At 43.1% G+C, this 15838-nt stretch overlaps 1 protein-coding gene across 2 annotated transcripts in view; it reads right to left on the bottom strand.

Annotated features, from left to right (window-relative positions):
- The window catches only part of pacs2 (phosphofurin acidic cluster sorting protein 2), a 376820-nt gene that overhangs the window by 114661 nt on the left and 246321 nt on the right, over positions 1–15838 (bottom strand). For both annotated transcript variants that reach the window (XM_072486155.1, XM_072486154.1), the window contains exons 7-10: positions 12829–12909; positions 12161–12220; positions 10951–11108; positions 848–941 (exon numbers count right to left, since the gene is read on the bottom strand). In XM_072486155.1, coding sequence (XP_072342256.1) covers positions 848–941; positions 10951–11108; positions 12161–12220; positions 12829–12909 — 393 coding nt within the window. The remainder of the gene's footprint in view (positions 1–847; positions 942–10950; positions 11109–12160; positions 12221–12828; positions 12910–15838) is intronic.

The raw sequence follows: 15838 nt of genomic DNA on the forward strand, positions 1-15838 counted from the left end.
TGAGTGATCTGATTTAATAAAAAGATAAAAGCCATACTTTGCACTTAATTATGCCTCTTACGGTCTGGAAGGATAAGCTGTTTGGGTTTCAATTGAATTTTTACCGAAAGGAAACACTCCATATTCCAGCCCTTGGCTACCTAGCAGAGTTCTCATTTGCAGAAAGTGGAAACCTTAACAATGTGCTAAGATCCCTAATCCTTGTTTTGAAATCTGTACATAGCCTTGCAGTCTCCCCCAGCCATACTTCAACACAGAATCCTACAGCAAAGGAGGAGGCCGTTTGGTCGATGAGATCTCTACTGGCTCTTGGAAAGTTCTATCCAATTATCCCAACTCCATTGTTATTTTCCCATAACCTTTTTTTCCCCCTTTCAAGTATATATCCAAGTCCCTTTTGAAAGTTGCTATAGAATATGCTTTCTCTACACTTATAGACAGATAATGTCAGATAATAGCATTCATCCACTGCTCTTTAAACATTTTTTGCCTGTTGGCTCCATCAGTTCCTAGCATTTCATCCAAAGCTTAATTGCCCTTCTGAAATATATTTCCATATCCTTAAGTCTTGTCACTTCTCCCTTTGTTACCAAAAGCCTTTGAAAACTTAGTCAACCATGCTTTAATCTTTCTAACTTAGATTGTGTCTCTCTCCCTCCTATTTTGTTTTCCTTTTCTTCCACCCTGTTAATGATGTCCAGTATTTCAGAAATGAGAGTTCCTGAAAATGCAAAACATTTCCGCTTCATTTTTGACCTTGCTCAGTGGTAAAGATTTTTTTCCCCTCAGTCAGGGGCATATTTTAAAGCTACTGTAACTTGCGTTCACAATAATATGCATTTCTTACAGGACTAGGTGGCTCTTTGGTCTGGCTTCTCAAACTGTGGATGCTGCCGATTTCAGTCTGAGAACTGGAGTGTGACAAGCCTTCAAAGTAAGGTCTGTAAAACAACAAACAGGAGATCAGATATTTGATAAAGCCAGTGAGGCACTTACAATGCTGCTTCAATAATTTACAGATATGCTACATTCAAAATCACAGAGGGTCTTCGTCAGATTTACAAAAGAAAGGCCAATGAGCTATAAACTTTGCTGGCATTTCTTTTCACATCCTTAAATTGGAGTCAACATCAAAATGTTTACTGCCTGATCCACATCATATAATCTCCGAGAATGGGAGTGCCTCACAAGCCATGTGATGCACTGCAGTGTGATTTCTTTCCCTGTATTCTCAGCTCCACCTCAGAATAGTTTGGTAAACTAGTGTAAAAGCCAAATGTTGCAGTTGCTGGACATCTGAAATCAAAAAGAAACTGCTGGGAAAAACTCAACAGTTCTGACAGCATCTTTGGAGAGAGAAACAGAGTTAACAATTCAAGTCCATTATGATTCTTCTTTGAATGAAGAAGTCATAACGGACTCGAAACATTAATTCTGTTTTGCTCCACAGATGCTGCCAGATCTGCTGAGTTTTTCAAGCATTTTCTTTTTATCTGACAAGCTAGTGGTTTGGCAGTCAGAGCAGTTGCTTGGTTCATCCAGAATCTGGCAGCATGAAGTGGGAACCAATATTCAGTGAGATGTATTGAACAGGCACTGTACGTCATAAGTAGTGACTAGTGAGTCAGCCTTACTCATTAAGTGATTGTGAAATTATTCCGCAGCAAGTGCAGTAGAAAAGGACATTTTTACAAACTATCATTGGAATAGTAACTGGAGTGCAGAGTTGAAACTCCAAGGTTCATGAAAGTGCTACTGATGGAGCGATAAATATTAGCCTGGGCACCAAGAACTTCCCTGTCCTCTGCAAATAGATCTGTGGGATCTTTCACGTCCAACTCAGCGGGCACACATCTGAAAGACAACACATCTGACAGTACAGCATTCCCCCAGTATTCAATATGCCCCCTTCCCTTTCCATGCAAGTAAATGAGATACAACACCTGTGTTGTCTCCCACCTCGCCAGCCAAATTCTCAAATGCCTCTTCCAAGCAGCTAAAGGGATCAAGGGATTTGGAGAGAAAGTGGGAGTCGGATACTGAATTTGCATGATCAGCCATGATCATATTGAACGATGGTACAGGCTAGAAGGGTCGAATGGCCTACTCCTGCACCTATTTTCTAAGTTTCTATGTATTCGCTGCTCACAATACAGCCTGCTCTACAATGGGGAGACTAAACACAGACTGGGGACTAAATTCTCCGATTCTCAGGCTATGTCCTGAAACTGGCGTGGGAATGGTGGCCTTTTACGACCAAACGTTCGGTGCAAAACAGCCACCGATCCTCCGTTTGGCTGGGGGCTAGCACCCAGCTCTAGCTGCTGAAGCAGCCCGGAGAATTGCCTGGTCCGTGGCCACACATGCTCCGGCCACTTGCAGACCCGGCCTGCAAAAGACTGCTCCCCCTTTGGCCGGCTCGTGAGCCCCGGACCACCCCCCAACAGTGCCCCCAGTCCCTGCCAATGTCCCCGCTACCCGCGGATCGGCTCTCCTTTGACTGTGACGGCGTTGGACTGAGTCCGCAGCCACCACACTGAGTTCCCGACAGGTAAGACCATGAGAGACCCACGCTGTCAGGAACTCGGCCAGTCGGGGGTGGACCATCAGGGGGGTTGGGCCTCAGGCAACGTCCTGAGGCTGTCGATATGTTGCCCTCTGGAGGGGTCATCGCGAAAGCAGCGCCGCCCCAGATTTTGTTGGAAACGGGGATTCTCCGGCCGATCACCGAACGCGATTTTGCCATCGGCGACTCTGGAATCCCACCCAGGGTTTATGCTGTGAAGAACCTCCATTCAATCTGCAAACATGACCCTGAGCTATAGGTCACATGTCATTTTAATTTCCCACCTTGCTCTCTTGCTGGCCTCTCTACTCTCAGCCTTTTGCAGAGTTCCAATGAAACATAACATAAGCTTGAGGAACACCACCTTATCATACGCCCAAACACTTTGCAACCTTCCAATACCAATATGGAGTTCAACAATTTCAGACCGCAAACTCTATCCCATTTCTGTTTTCGTCTCTTCAGCAGCTGTTCATCAGCCTGCCATTCACAACTGCCCTAGACACATCTTTTGTTTCTTTCTTGTCCCATTCTCATCCCTTTGACCCAGTACTGCCAACTCTTTTGTCATATAATTTCTTCTGCCATCCACCCGATTACAGACTTTTCTTTCTGTTCATTCTCTGCCAGCCGCTCTTTCACTTGTTTAAAGCTATTACATTTCTAACCTGTTGAAAGGTCATCAATCTGAAATATTAACTGGCTTTCTCGTTCCACCGATGCTGCCTGACCGGTTTAGTATTTCCAACATTTTCTGTTTTAATTCCAGTATCTACAGTATTATGCATCAGTCGTTAATTTCCTTGCACTTCTCTTCCAGGAATGGGTGTCTTGAAGAAATTCTGCTCTTCCCTTCGATGAGATTTCAGTTGGTTTTGTTTACCTTGCTTACCTTCATTGTTTTATAGTACCCTCCGCATGTTTGTTCAGTTACCTACCAAAACCTGCTTTCACAGCCACATGTCCTTCCTCGGCAACTGGTTTCCGGCTCGGCTTTATTCCACTGGTTCCCAAATGAAATTTCATCCTTTGTGTTTCTTATTTATGCATGATTATACACACGTCCTAGACATTCAGAGTTCCTTGACCTGCTTTGCTTGTTGCTGTAAGAGTCCGTCATGTTTATTTCCTTTATTTCCATTTATTTTATTATATTATGTTGTGTTACGTCCATGGACCCATAATCAGAATGTGCGTTTAGACAGAGTACTCAAGTTGAAGCAGCCTGCTTGTCAGGACAGTGCGTTCCTAGGTTTCGTATTTTGGAGAGGAGAAAACAGACTCGTCGGTGCCAAGTGAATCTTAGGAAACCAGTTATTGGAGGAGATCTTTTCGATTGGCTAACTGCCAATCGAAAAGAGTGTTCAGACTTTGGAAGTGAAAGGTTGAGAGTTTGGAAGTGAAAGGGACAGCCTCGCGCTGAAGTAAAGAACTGCTTTATTGTTCTAAAACCAATGAGTGCCTGGCACATCTTTGCTATAAACTTGAAATAATCCTGAATCGAGAGAAAGTAGATAACCTTGCCAGAGAAAATCATCTCAAGTCCAGAAGGAAAAAGTACTGAAACAAAATCTTGAACTCTATAAAGACATTAACTGGAAACCATCCTAGTGGAAAGATCCTTAATCATTTTATTTTTTATTAATATTTTCTTTGCCTCTCAATCTCCCTTTGTTTGTCTGTGTGTGTGTGTGTGTGTGTGTGCGCGTGTGCGTGTGCGTGTGTAAGAACAAACAAGAACAAAGAAAAGTACAGCACAGGAACAGGCCCTTCGGCCCTCCAAGCCCGTGCCGACCATGCTGCCCGACTAAACTACAATCTCCTACACTTCCTGGGTCCATATCCTTCTATTCCCATCCTATTCATGTATTTGTCAAGATGCCCCTTAAATGTCACTATCGTCCCTGCTTCCACCACCTCCTCCGGCAGCGAGTTCCAGGCACTTACTAGCGAAGCCCTGCAATGAACCCCTCAAGACAAATTTAATTTTTTTCCGATTCAGAGAAACCCCGCCATGTCGCTAACCCGCACCCCCCCCCCCCCCACCCTCCGACTTCGGGGCCTCCCAGTCCCTCCACCCTAGTAAGATCAGTCTCCGGGGCACCAGAGAGGCAAAGGCCAGGATGTCAGCCTCTCGTGGGCTCCTGGGTCTTCCAACGCACCGAAGATCGCCACCTCTGGACTCGACACCACCCTCATTTGTAATACCTTTGACATGACGTCAGCAAACCCCTGCCAGAAACCCCTTAGCCTTGGGCATGCCCAAAACATGTGGACATGGTTCGCAGGACCCCCCCCCCCCCCCCCGCAGTGCCCACACCTATCCTCCACCTCCTGAAAGACCCTGCTCATCTGGGCCACAGTCATGCGAGCCCTGTGGACCACCTTAAATTGTATCAGGCTGAGCCTGGTGCACGACGAGGATGTATTAACTCTCCTCAGGGCCTCCTCCCATAACCCGGCCTCCACCTCCCCATCTTTATCTTCTCCTTTCCTCTCCTTTCAGGAATCTGAAAGGATCATTCTGTGCTTGACACCATGTTCCACTCCTCCAACAGCATCCCCTTCCCGTGGCATCTTTCCACATAAACACAGGAAATGTAACAATGGCCTTTTTAACCTCCTTTCTCCTCACCTTTCAACGCCCCTAGAGTTCCTTACAGGTGAAACAGTGTACATCTTTCAATTTAGTGCACTGTATTTGCTGTCACACCAATTGACAATTCCACTCAGCCAAAGAATGGCTGATTCAGGATTTAAAAGTTTTAAAAACTGAATTAAATTGGTCACTTTACACCAGTGATCCTGATAATTTTACAAAAACAAAATACTGCACATGCTGGAAATCTGAAATATAAAAACAGGAACTGATGGAAATACTCAGCAGGCCAGGCAGCATCTGTGGAGAGTAAAAGAGAGTTAAATGTTTCAGGCCAATGATACATTGTCAGAACTCGAAAAAAAAAATCAAGAAATGTAACAGGATTGAAGCAAATACAGAGACAGGGAAAATGGGGTTGAGGAAGAATAAAAGGGAAGGTCTGTGATAAGATGGAAGGCAGGAGTGATTACAGTATAAGGCAAAAAGAGGGTAATGAGGTAAATAGACAAAAAGGTGAGTCCAGAGGATGTCCAAATGACTGCTGTCTGAAAATAAAATTGGGGAGGGGCAGAACTTATGATCTGAAGTTGTTGAACTGATGACAGATAATCAGACAGAGAGCTTACCAAAATCAGCTGTAAGGATTCTCCTGCTAATCTGTCTGTCCCTTGTTTTTCCTTCTAATTTCTGTTATTCTGCTTTTTCAACTTTTGTACATGGTCAATTAATGGGACCTATGCCTTTAAGATGAACTTCACCATTAATTCAAGTGGCTGGTAAATGGAGGACTGACTTATGGCCTCAGGCAAGGCAGGTTGCAAAGTGCTATTTATATTTCAGATCAGCAGATTCAGGAGAGATCTAGGATGACAAATCTTGATGGACTTGGCTGTTAGCCAATGGACTGTTTCGAATTGCTGGGCCTTCTAAGGCCCCTGCCAATTGGTTGCAGTTTTCTCTGGAATACTCCTTCCTCTGTGACTATTTTGCTTTTACTTTTGTTTTGGTCAGCAGCTGGAGGGTTAAAGCCCTGATCTCTCTCTCATCTAATGGATTCAGTCTGAAGATCCAAAGTAAAGACCTTTGTCTCTCCACAGCAAGACTGAATTGCAAGGAAATCAGGTCCAGCACCAGCTGCAGGCAGGATCAGTTCTTTAAAACTCTTTATAAAATCTCGTAAGGGGAACTCTGTTCTTTTCTCAGTAAGGCTGTTGATTGAGTTGGAAACAAATAATAATTAAACTGGCCTCAGGTGAAACCTTTGCATGAAGGCCCAGGTTAATTAAAATTAAGGTGACTCCCCAGAGGGAATCCTACTGCCTGGGAGTTCTGACTGAATGTTTCCTGCCCGAGGATCTCCAATAACAGCCCATTGGTGGCATCGATCCCTAGGAATCCTGGGAGGACAGCCTGCTGCAAGGATGTCAACATCGGAAGGGCACATGTCTTTTTATCTTAATCCCTCTTATTTTACCCCTCCTCTCCCTCTGTGTTTGTTTGTTGTGTGTGTGTTTGGGCAGAGGGCGAGACAATAGAAGGCAAGGGGGGGGCGGGTAGATGAGCTGGGTGCTATTCCATTATAATTAATACAAATGTCAACTTTGTCGGCGTCATAAATAAATAGTTATTGTATTCAACTTTCAAACTTGGTGGCTATAACTTATTGAACTGTCAAGGGGCCAAAGATTTTGCAAACTTTGTATAAATTATTGGTTAATTCATTTGTGTTGGGCCTCTGGGGTTTGTGGGACTGGAATCGACTGCGGACTAGCCCAGGACATCGTAACACAGCCCCCCACCTTCCAAAGCGGGCACTTGTGGGTGAAGGCACCAAGAAAAGCTACCCTGCTACTATCGGAACGCAGGCCTGGGCTTCAAGATTCCACGGGAGGCCAATGATGGAACCTACATTGACAGGAATTGTCCATTCACAGGCAATGTGTCAATTCACCTGACAGGTGTTGTGAATAAGATGAATATGCAGCAGGCCATTGTTATTCGCAGAGACTACTTGCATTACATCAGCAAATAAAACCACTTTGAGAAGCGACACAAGACCATGTCTATCCATCTATCAACCTGCTTCAGTGATGTACAGAATGGGGTCAGTGTGACTGTGGGGAAGTGTTGGCCTCTCAGCAAGACTTTGCATTTCAATGTCCTCAAGGTCACTAAGGTAGCAGGAGCCAAGAAACAGTTCCAGAAATTTTGAATATGATTGTAAATTAAATCAGCCATAATAAAGCCTCTGTGACCTAACAAAAAAAAAGTTTTAGAGTACCTAACTGAAAAAGTAGTTGCTGGTCCTCCAGCTTATGTTGTGCTTCGTTCAAACAACTTTGGAGGCCACGGATAGGGAGACCATAGCGGGAGGGACCAGATAATGTTTGGATAGGGTGCTGATCAGGCGAGCTGCTTTTTCCTGGATGATGTTGAGCTTTGAATGTTGTTGGAGCTGCACTCCATTCAGGTAAGCGAGGAGTACTGCAACACACTCTGGATATGTACCTTGTACACAGCGGACAGAGTTTGGGAGTCAAGTGAGTTACTGGCTGCGGAATGCTCAGTCTCTGACCTGCTGTCTGTTCCAGTTAAGTTTCAGGTCAATGGTGAACCCAGGGTATTGATAATGGGGGATTCAGTGATGGTCATGCCATTAAGGTCAAGAGGAGATGGTTCAATTCTCTCTGGATGGAGACGGCCATTGCCTTGCACTTCAGTGACACAATGTTACTTTGCCAGTTATCAGTCCGAGACTCAATGTTGCCTAAGTAATGCATGCAGGCACAGACTGCTTTAGTATCTGAGGAGTCAAGACTGGTACTAAACATTGTGCAATCAGTAGTGAACCCCCCCACTTCTGACCTTAAAATGGAGGGAAGGTCATTGATGAAGATAGTTTGGTCAAGGATAGCACCCTAAGGAATTTCTGTAGTGATGTTCTGGGCTGAGATGATGGGTTTCCTTGATTTGTGTTAGACTATACGAGAGTTTTCTCCCCCCGATTCCCAATGATTTAAATTTTGTTAAGGTTCCTTTTTATCATACTTGGTCAAATGCCGCCTTTGTGTCAAGGGTAGCACGGTAGCACAGATGCTTCACAGCTCCAGGGTCCTAGGTTCGATTCCTGCCTTGGGCCACTGTCTGTGCGGAGTCTTCACGTTCTTCCTGTGTCTGCGTGGGTTTCCTCCGGGTGCTCTGGTTTCCTCCCACAAGTCCCGAAAGATGTGCTGTTAGGTGAATTGGACATTCTGAATTCTCCCTCTGTGTACCCGAACGGGCGCCGGAATGTGGCGCTGAGGGGCTTTTCACAGTAACTTCATTGCAGTGCTAATTGCCTACTTGTGACAATAAAGATTATTATTATTATAAGGACACAAAGGTGGCATTATAAGGGCAGTCACTGTCACTTCACCATGTCTGAACCAAGGCTGTAAATGAAGTTGGAGTTGGTTACCCCTGGTACAACCAAAATTTAGTATCAATGGGCAGGCTATTGCTGAGTGAGTGCCACTTGATAGCATTGTAAATGACACCTTTCATCACTTTGTAGATGGTCGAGAGTAGATTGATCGGGCAAGAATTGGTCATATTGAATCGGAGGACAGGCCGTATCTGGCGATGTGCCATTTTTTGTGCAGATGTCAGTGTTGCAGCTGTACTGGAACAGCTTGGCTGGGGGCATAGCTACTTCTGGACCCAAATCTTCAGGACTACAGCCAAGATGTCAGATGTTGTCAAGATTTATAGCCTTTGTTGCATCCAGTGTCTTCAATCATTTGTTGATATAACATGGAGTCTATCAAATTGGTTGAAAACTGGCATCTGTAATGCTGGGGACCTCAGGAGGATGCCGAGGCTAATCATCCACCCGGAACTTCTGGTTGAAGATGGTCACAAATGTTTCAGTATTATCTTTTGCATTGATGTGCTGGACTCCCCCATTATTGAGGGATGGGGGATCAGCCACTGTGTTTCCAACAGTAACGACCGACGGGATTCTCCGATCTCGTGCGTTTACACCCCGCTGTAAGTGAGAATGGAAAATTTGCCGTTCCAGCCAAAACTCCATTCACTTTCAGTGGGACAGGAGAATCCCACTCGTGAGCTAGGTTGGAGAATCATGGTCTACTCTTCAAAAGCATTTAAGTAGATACAAAGATCTTTGGGATGTCCTGAGACACATAAAAGGCACAAATTCAAGTCTTCCTTTCTTTTGATTAGATAATATTTTTAAAAAACAAATACATTTAATATGGAAATGTTTTTCAACTGATTAGACAAGAGGCAACTTTTTCTATAGCAAAGCTCTGATTCAACCCTGATGAAGTAGCGATAATTACTTAAAATCTGCACAGTAAGAAGTCCAACAGGTTTGTTTCGAATCGCTAGCTTTCGGAGCACACCAGCAAGATGCGGAGTTAAAATGGCATGCTTGCGGACTTTCATCAGCTCACCTGATGAAGAAGCTGTGCTCCGAAAATTATTAATTCGAAACAAACCTGTTTGGACTTTAATCTGGTGTTGTAAGACGTCTTACTGTGCCCACCCCAGTCCTACACTAGCATCTCCATTAAAATCAAGCAAGGTAATAAGAGTAAAGCAACGATGTGTGACATACAGGAACAGAGGATGTTGGAAAAACTCAGCAGGTTTGCCAGCATCTATTGGGAGAGAAACAATTAATGTTTCAAGTCCTTTGACTCTTCGTCAGGACTGAAGGGATGGAGAATGTGTTAGAACTATAGAAACTGCAACAAAAAGTAGCAAAGAACAAAAGATACATGGTCAGATATGAGAGGTGGGGTATTGAGGCAACATATGTACGGGATATTAAAAAAAGAGGGGGTTTAAAATGGAGGCGATGGGTCAAAATCTAAAGTTACCAAACTCAAATGTCTCCTCTACGTTGGGAGATTAAACGTAGACTGGGTGACCGCTTTGTGGAACACCTTCGTTCAGTCCGCAAGCATGCCATTTTAACTCAGCATCTTGCTCTATGCCCACATGTCTGTCTGTCCTTTGCCTGCCGCAATGTTCCAGTGATGCCCAACGCAAGCTGGAGGATCAGCACTTCATAGAATCATAGACTTATAGAATCATAGAATTTACAGTGCAGGAGGCCATTCAGCCCATCAAGTCTGCACCCACCCTTGGAAAGAGCACCCTACTTAAGCCCGCACCTCCATCCTATCCCCATAAACCTACCTAACATTTTTAGACATTAAGGTGTAATTTAGCTTGGCCAATCACCTAAGCTGCACACCTTTGGACTATAGGAGGAAACAGGAGCATCCGGAGGAAACCCACGCAGACACGGGGAGAAAGTACAAACTCCACACAGTCACCCAGGCCTGGAATTGAAACCGGGACCCTGGTGCTGTGAAGGAGCAGTGCTAACCACGGTGCTACCATGTGCCCAATGTCTGATTGGGCATGTTACAGCCCTCAGGACTCAACGTTGAGCTTGGCAACTTAAGTTTTTGATCTGTCTCCTCCATTTTAAATCACCCTCCTTTTAAAAAAAAAATCCCATAAATGTATTGCCTCAAAGCAACCCCCACTCCCACAATAGGTCATCTGGATATTTCTACTGTTCTAACACATTCTCCCTCCCTTCAGTTCTGACGAAGAGTCTACGGGTTTGAAATGTCAACTCTGTTTCTCTCCTAATAGATGATGGCAGACTTGCTGAATTTTTTTCAGCACCTCTGTTTTTGGTTCAGATTCAAACGTTTCCAGTATTTTGCTTATTTTAATGTATGACAAATGTTCTCCATACTTGAGCTTTGGTTTTGGAGTGCTGAGGACACTGTCATCATCATCCATATCAGGGCCACTGTCACTGGGATTTTCCACATCCAAGCTGTCGTACAGCAGATCCAGGTCCTCTTCCACCTCCTGTATGTTGTCTGTGGGATCCTGCTCAGAGTCAAGGACCTACAAACAGTTCATACGCAGATTGTATTAGTGCCTTATTCCTATGAATCATTTGCAATTTCTCTCCCTTAGCTTGTGAGCAGAAAAAAAATGCATTTCATAAAAGTACCAGACTTATTCAATCACTTATAATGGTCCAGCGAATTTTGCATGCACTTTGTTTTAAATAAAGATTTAAGATAGGAATGCTGGATATTTAATAAAGGAATGCTGCATATTTGACAAATCACAAGGTAATATGTTTCAGTTTTCTGTAACAAGGTTGGTCCCAAACCTAATGAGACAATTGCCAAAGCTCCTCTGATGATACAGTGAGTTTATTCATGGAGTAACTAATTCCTATATGCCATGAATGTTCCAACTTTGATCACTGCTTTATGCTGGGTTGGGTTGTCAACTAGTGTGACACTAGGGCATTATCCCTGGACTCAGCACCTTTAGGTTAAGGAGAAAAATAATCAACTAGAGTTAGGCAGAAATTCTCTGAAATCTCTTGCATTTAATCTTCTGGTTCCTGATCACTTTGCAGAAACCCCTGAGGAAGGAACAGGTATGCACATTCAGTGAGGGTATGGGCAGGATTGGGCTCAGCTGCTGCAGGATACTTCACCAACAATCATGGTCCAGGTTTGCACAAGAATAATTTGGGAGAGTTACCAGAAAGTACGATGATTGGTGAGCAGCCAACAACTTCAGGAACAAAGGTAAGAGTTCCATTCCTAATCTATATCGAGTCCGCTGATTTAAGCCCGAGGGTGGTTGCAAAAAGGCCTAGGGAATAGTCTTAGCATCCATGGGCTATTGAAAATAGAGGGAATCAATCTCGTCTCCAACGCCCATGAACAAGTGACATCTGCTAGAATATGTGCAGACATCAAATGATGACGGGAATAGGCTGGTCTTGCCTTTCAACCCTCTACCCAGAAAATAATTTACAAACCTGTTCTGTGGAAGTGTACTTTTGGTTGAGGCTCATAATAGGATTATTTTGTATTGTACGTATACACTGCAATTTCACATCATTAAAAAATATAAAAAGCCAATCAACATACCTCATCCGAAACTTTGAACCTCCTCAATAATGCAACTACTTTCTGCTTGAAGTTCTGTTGCTGGAAGGAAACAGTTGTTAAACTATTAATTCTGTATGTTGATTGTGTATGTTACCAACTGGAACCACCTAGTTTAAAAAGACATAGTGAACTAATAACATCCTGTTATTTCAGCTCTAGGACTAGCTTTACAGTTAGCTTCAAGTCTGAAATTCTCTGCTTGTTATTGACTATAGAAAATCAATGTGTTTCATTCAATATCAAGATGGCCTTAATTGGCATAAAATGCCCACTATGTGGCACCGAACAGTAACAGATTAGTAATTTCACTCAATGCCCACAGGATCGTTTATATGAAAATTAGAAATCACTTTGGTACAATATTAGGGAACGTTGCACCATGTATGTAACACGCTATACCTCCATTGATATTATTTTCTAGGGCAATGTGGGGTATGGTTGACCCCAATATTCCCAAATCTCATTGATCTGGGATCTGGTAGTGTTTAATAGGGAGCATGAATGGATTTTGTCTTGACACTCAACATAAGATTGTGCATTCGCATATGACCAAGAAGCACCCACACAGAAAAACGTATCAATCAAAATGCGTTTGCACAATCCATTTCATGGTCTAAAACTATCAAGAAGAAATGAACTTCACTAACCCTCGTGATTGAGGTTGTTCTTACGATTGTCCTCCTTTGCTTTTTTGGCTTGCCCATATCATAGTCATCATCGTCCATGTCCTGGGAAAAGTGAAAATAATATAACTACCTTTTGTTTCTGAAAGGGGAAAATTAGGTTGTGCTTCCTAATAAATATGCTGAAGAAATATGTGTCTTGAATAGCAACACCACCAGCCCGGACAACAAAAGACAACCCACTCAAGGGCGGCATGGTGCTGCAGTGGTTAGCACTGCTGCCTCACAGCGCCGAGGTCCCAGGTTTGATCCCGGCCCCGGGTCACTGTCTGTGTGGAGTTTGCACATTCTCCCTGTGCCTGCCTGGGCTCACCGTCACAACCCAAAAGATGCACAGGGTAGGTGGATTGGCCACACTAAATTGCCCCTTAATTGGAAAGAAAAACAATTGGATACTCTAAAATTTATTTTGAAAAAATGCAATTCACTCAGGCTTGTACTCGCACATTGATGACAAGCATTTCAAATATGCTGTAAAACTCTACCCTGATAGTGAAATTCTTCCTATATAATCACATTTGGGTTTGATTATACTCAGTTTCATTCTATGATTAATTCTGTATTCACTACAGAGATATAGGGAAAGAACGTGGGATTACAAATAATTTGATCTCTCTTTTAAATAATTATTTCAGGTATGATGGGGTGAATGGCCTCCTTCTCTGCTATAAGTTTCTATGGCTCCATGTTTAAAGTTAGGGATATCAGTATTAGGAACAGAACAAATGTTCTAGTTTCACACTGAGCAGGAGCCTCAAGTGCTACTTGGACAGATACAACACATAAGAATGCAGACAGATGATCAAGGAGCAGTAGGCCATTCAGCTCCTTGAGACTGTTCCACCATTTAATATCATGGCTGATCTGCCAGTAACCTCCAAACTGCGTCCCACCTACCCTGATAACCTATCACTCCCTTGCTCACCATGAATCTATCCATCTCTGCCTTAAAAGTATTCAAAGACTCTAGTTCCACTACCTTTCCAGAAGATCGCCAAAGACACTCAACCTTCAGAAAAAATGTCACCTCATCTCAGTTTTAAATGAGTGACCCCTTATTTTTAAACACGGACTCCTGGTTCTACATTCTCCCACAAGAGGAAACATCCTCTCCACACCCACCCAGTCAAGACCCCTCAAAATTTTATATGTTTCAATCAAGCCGCCTCTTACAGTGTATGTAAGTATGCCATTGAAGGACTTGTGTAGCCATTGGGACCAGCTTTTTAATTATTTTTAAGTGCACCTATTGCCTCATCAATTTCCAAACCAGTGACAGACTTGTCCAATTCCTTAGCGCTATTTTCTGAAAATCTCATCATGGTGACGCTTTGAAGAAAGTTGTTAACTTTCCCCTATCCCTACAGGCATCAGAATCTTTGTAATCCTGTAGAAGTCCACAAAAGTGGAAGAAATCTGCTCTGGTTTGGTCAAAAGTGATGAGGTGTCTGTGAGTTAAGTTTTGGAACAAAATTCCATGTTTGCTGTTTTCTTAATTGAAATACCAACACAGGCAAATAAGATGATACAACCTCTTAAATATATCTTTGCGCAGTCCTATAAGGTCAGGGTTGAGGTATTCAGTGCTGCATTAAGGTCTAGATAGTGTTGTAACTCTTTTCTCACAAATTCAACAAATGCTTTAACATTTAAGAAAGATGCATTTCGATGCCAACTCGGAGGTCGATTTTTGTCTCAGATCCCAAGACACAGCTATAGGTCCATGGTCGGACAGAGGAATTGGTAGGATGTCAGTGTCAATTATTTCCATGGGCCTCTGACTTAGTTGTAAAGAAATAGTTAATGCAGCAGTAAGAACAATAAAACAGGAAAATTGTGTAAAATGTAAAGTCTCTGCCATTCAGGTACTGGTGCCACCATGTGTCCACTAGCCCAGCTTCTGTAACATGACTTCTCAATGACAGGCTCATCTTTGGAGCAGGGGTTTGATGATGCTGAGAGCATGTCTGCCATTTGGGATACAAAACAGTTTAAAATCCCTGCCCAGTAAGGGCAATCCTGTACTTTATCAAAGATAAAGTTGAAGGTTTTCTTAATAAATTGTGGATCATTCTTGCTCAGGCATATACTTATCAATGATATCTTGGACCCATCCATTGCTCTGTTAAGCAATATGAACCTTCCTTCATTGTCCTTATGCTGTGAGTGGATACAGAAATTCACTGATCTGTGAAATAAGACTGCTACACTCCTTTTTCACCCTGATGCACGAGAGGAAAAGAATACAAAAACAAACAGAGGATAACAAAGAGAGAAATAAGGAAAGAGAGGATCAAATATGAAGGTAGGCTAGCCAGTAACATTAGGAATGATCGTAAAAGTTTCTTTAAATACATTAAAAACAAACGGGAGGCAAAAGTTGACATTGGGCCGCTCCAAAATGACGCTGGTAATTTTGTGATGGGAGACAAGGAAATAGCTGAGGAACTAAATAAGTACTTTGCGTCAGTCTTCACAGTAGAAGACATGAGTAATATCCCAACAATTCAAGAGAGTCAGGGTGCAGAGTTGAATATGGTAGCCATCACAAAGGAGAAAGTGCTAGAGAAACTAAGAGGTCTAAAAATTGATAAATCTCCGGGCCCAGATGGACTACATCCTAGAGTTCTAAAGGAGGTAGCTGAAGAAATAGTGGAGGCGTTAGTTGTGATCTTTCAAAAGTCACTGGAGTCAGGGAAAGTCCCAGAGGATTGGAAAATCGCTGTTGTAACCCCCCTGTTCAAGAAGGGAACAAGGAAAAATATGGAAAATTATAGGCCAATTAGCTTAACCTCGGTTGTTGGCAAGATTCTAGAATCCATTGTTAAGGATGAGATTTCGAAATTCTTGGAAGTGCAGGGTCAGATTAGGACAAGTCAGCATGGATTTAGTAAGGGGAGGTCGTGCCTGACAAACCTGTTAGAGTTCTTTGAAGAGATAACAAATAGGTTAGACCAAGGAGAGCCAATGGATG

The sequence above is a fragment of the Scyliorhinus torazame genome, chromosome 2 (genome assembly GCF_047496885.1).
Source record: "Scyliorhinus torazame isolate Kashiwa2021f chromosome 2, sScyTor2.1, whole genome shotgun sequence".
In the NCBI taxonomy this organism is placed as follows: domain Eukaryota; kingdom Metazoa; phylum Chordata; class Chondrichthyes; order Carcharhiniformes; family Scyliorhinidae; genus Scyliorhinus; species Scyliorhinus torazame.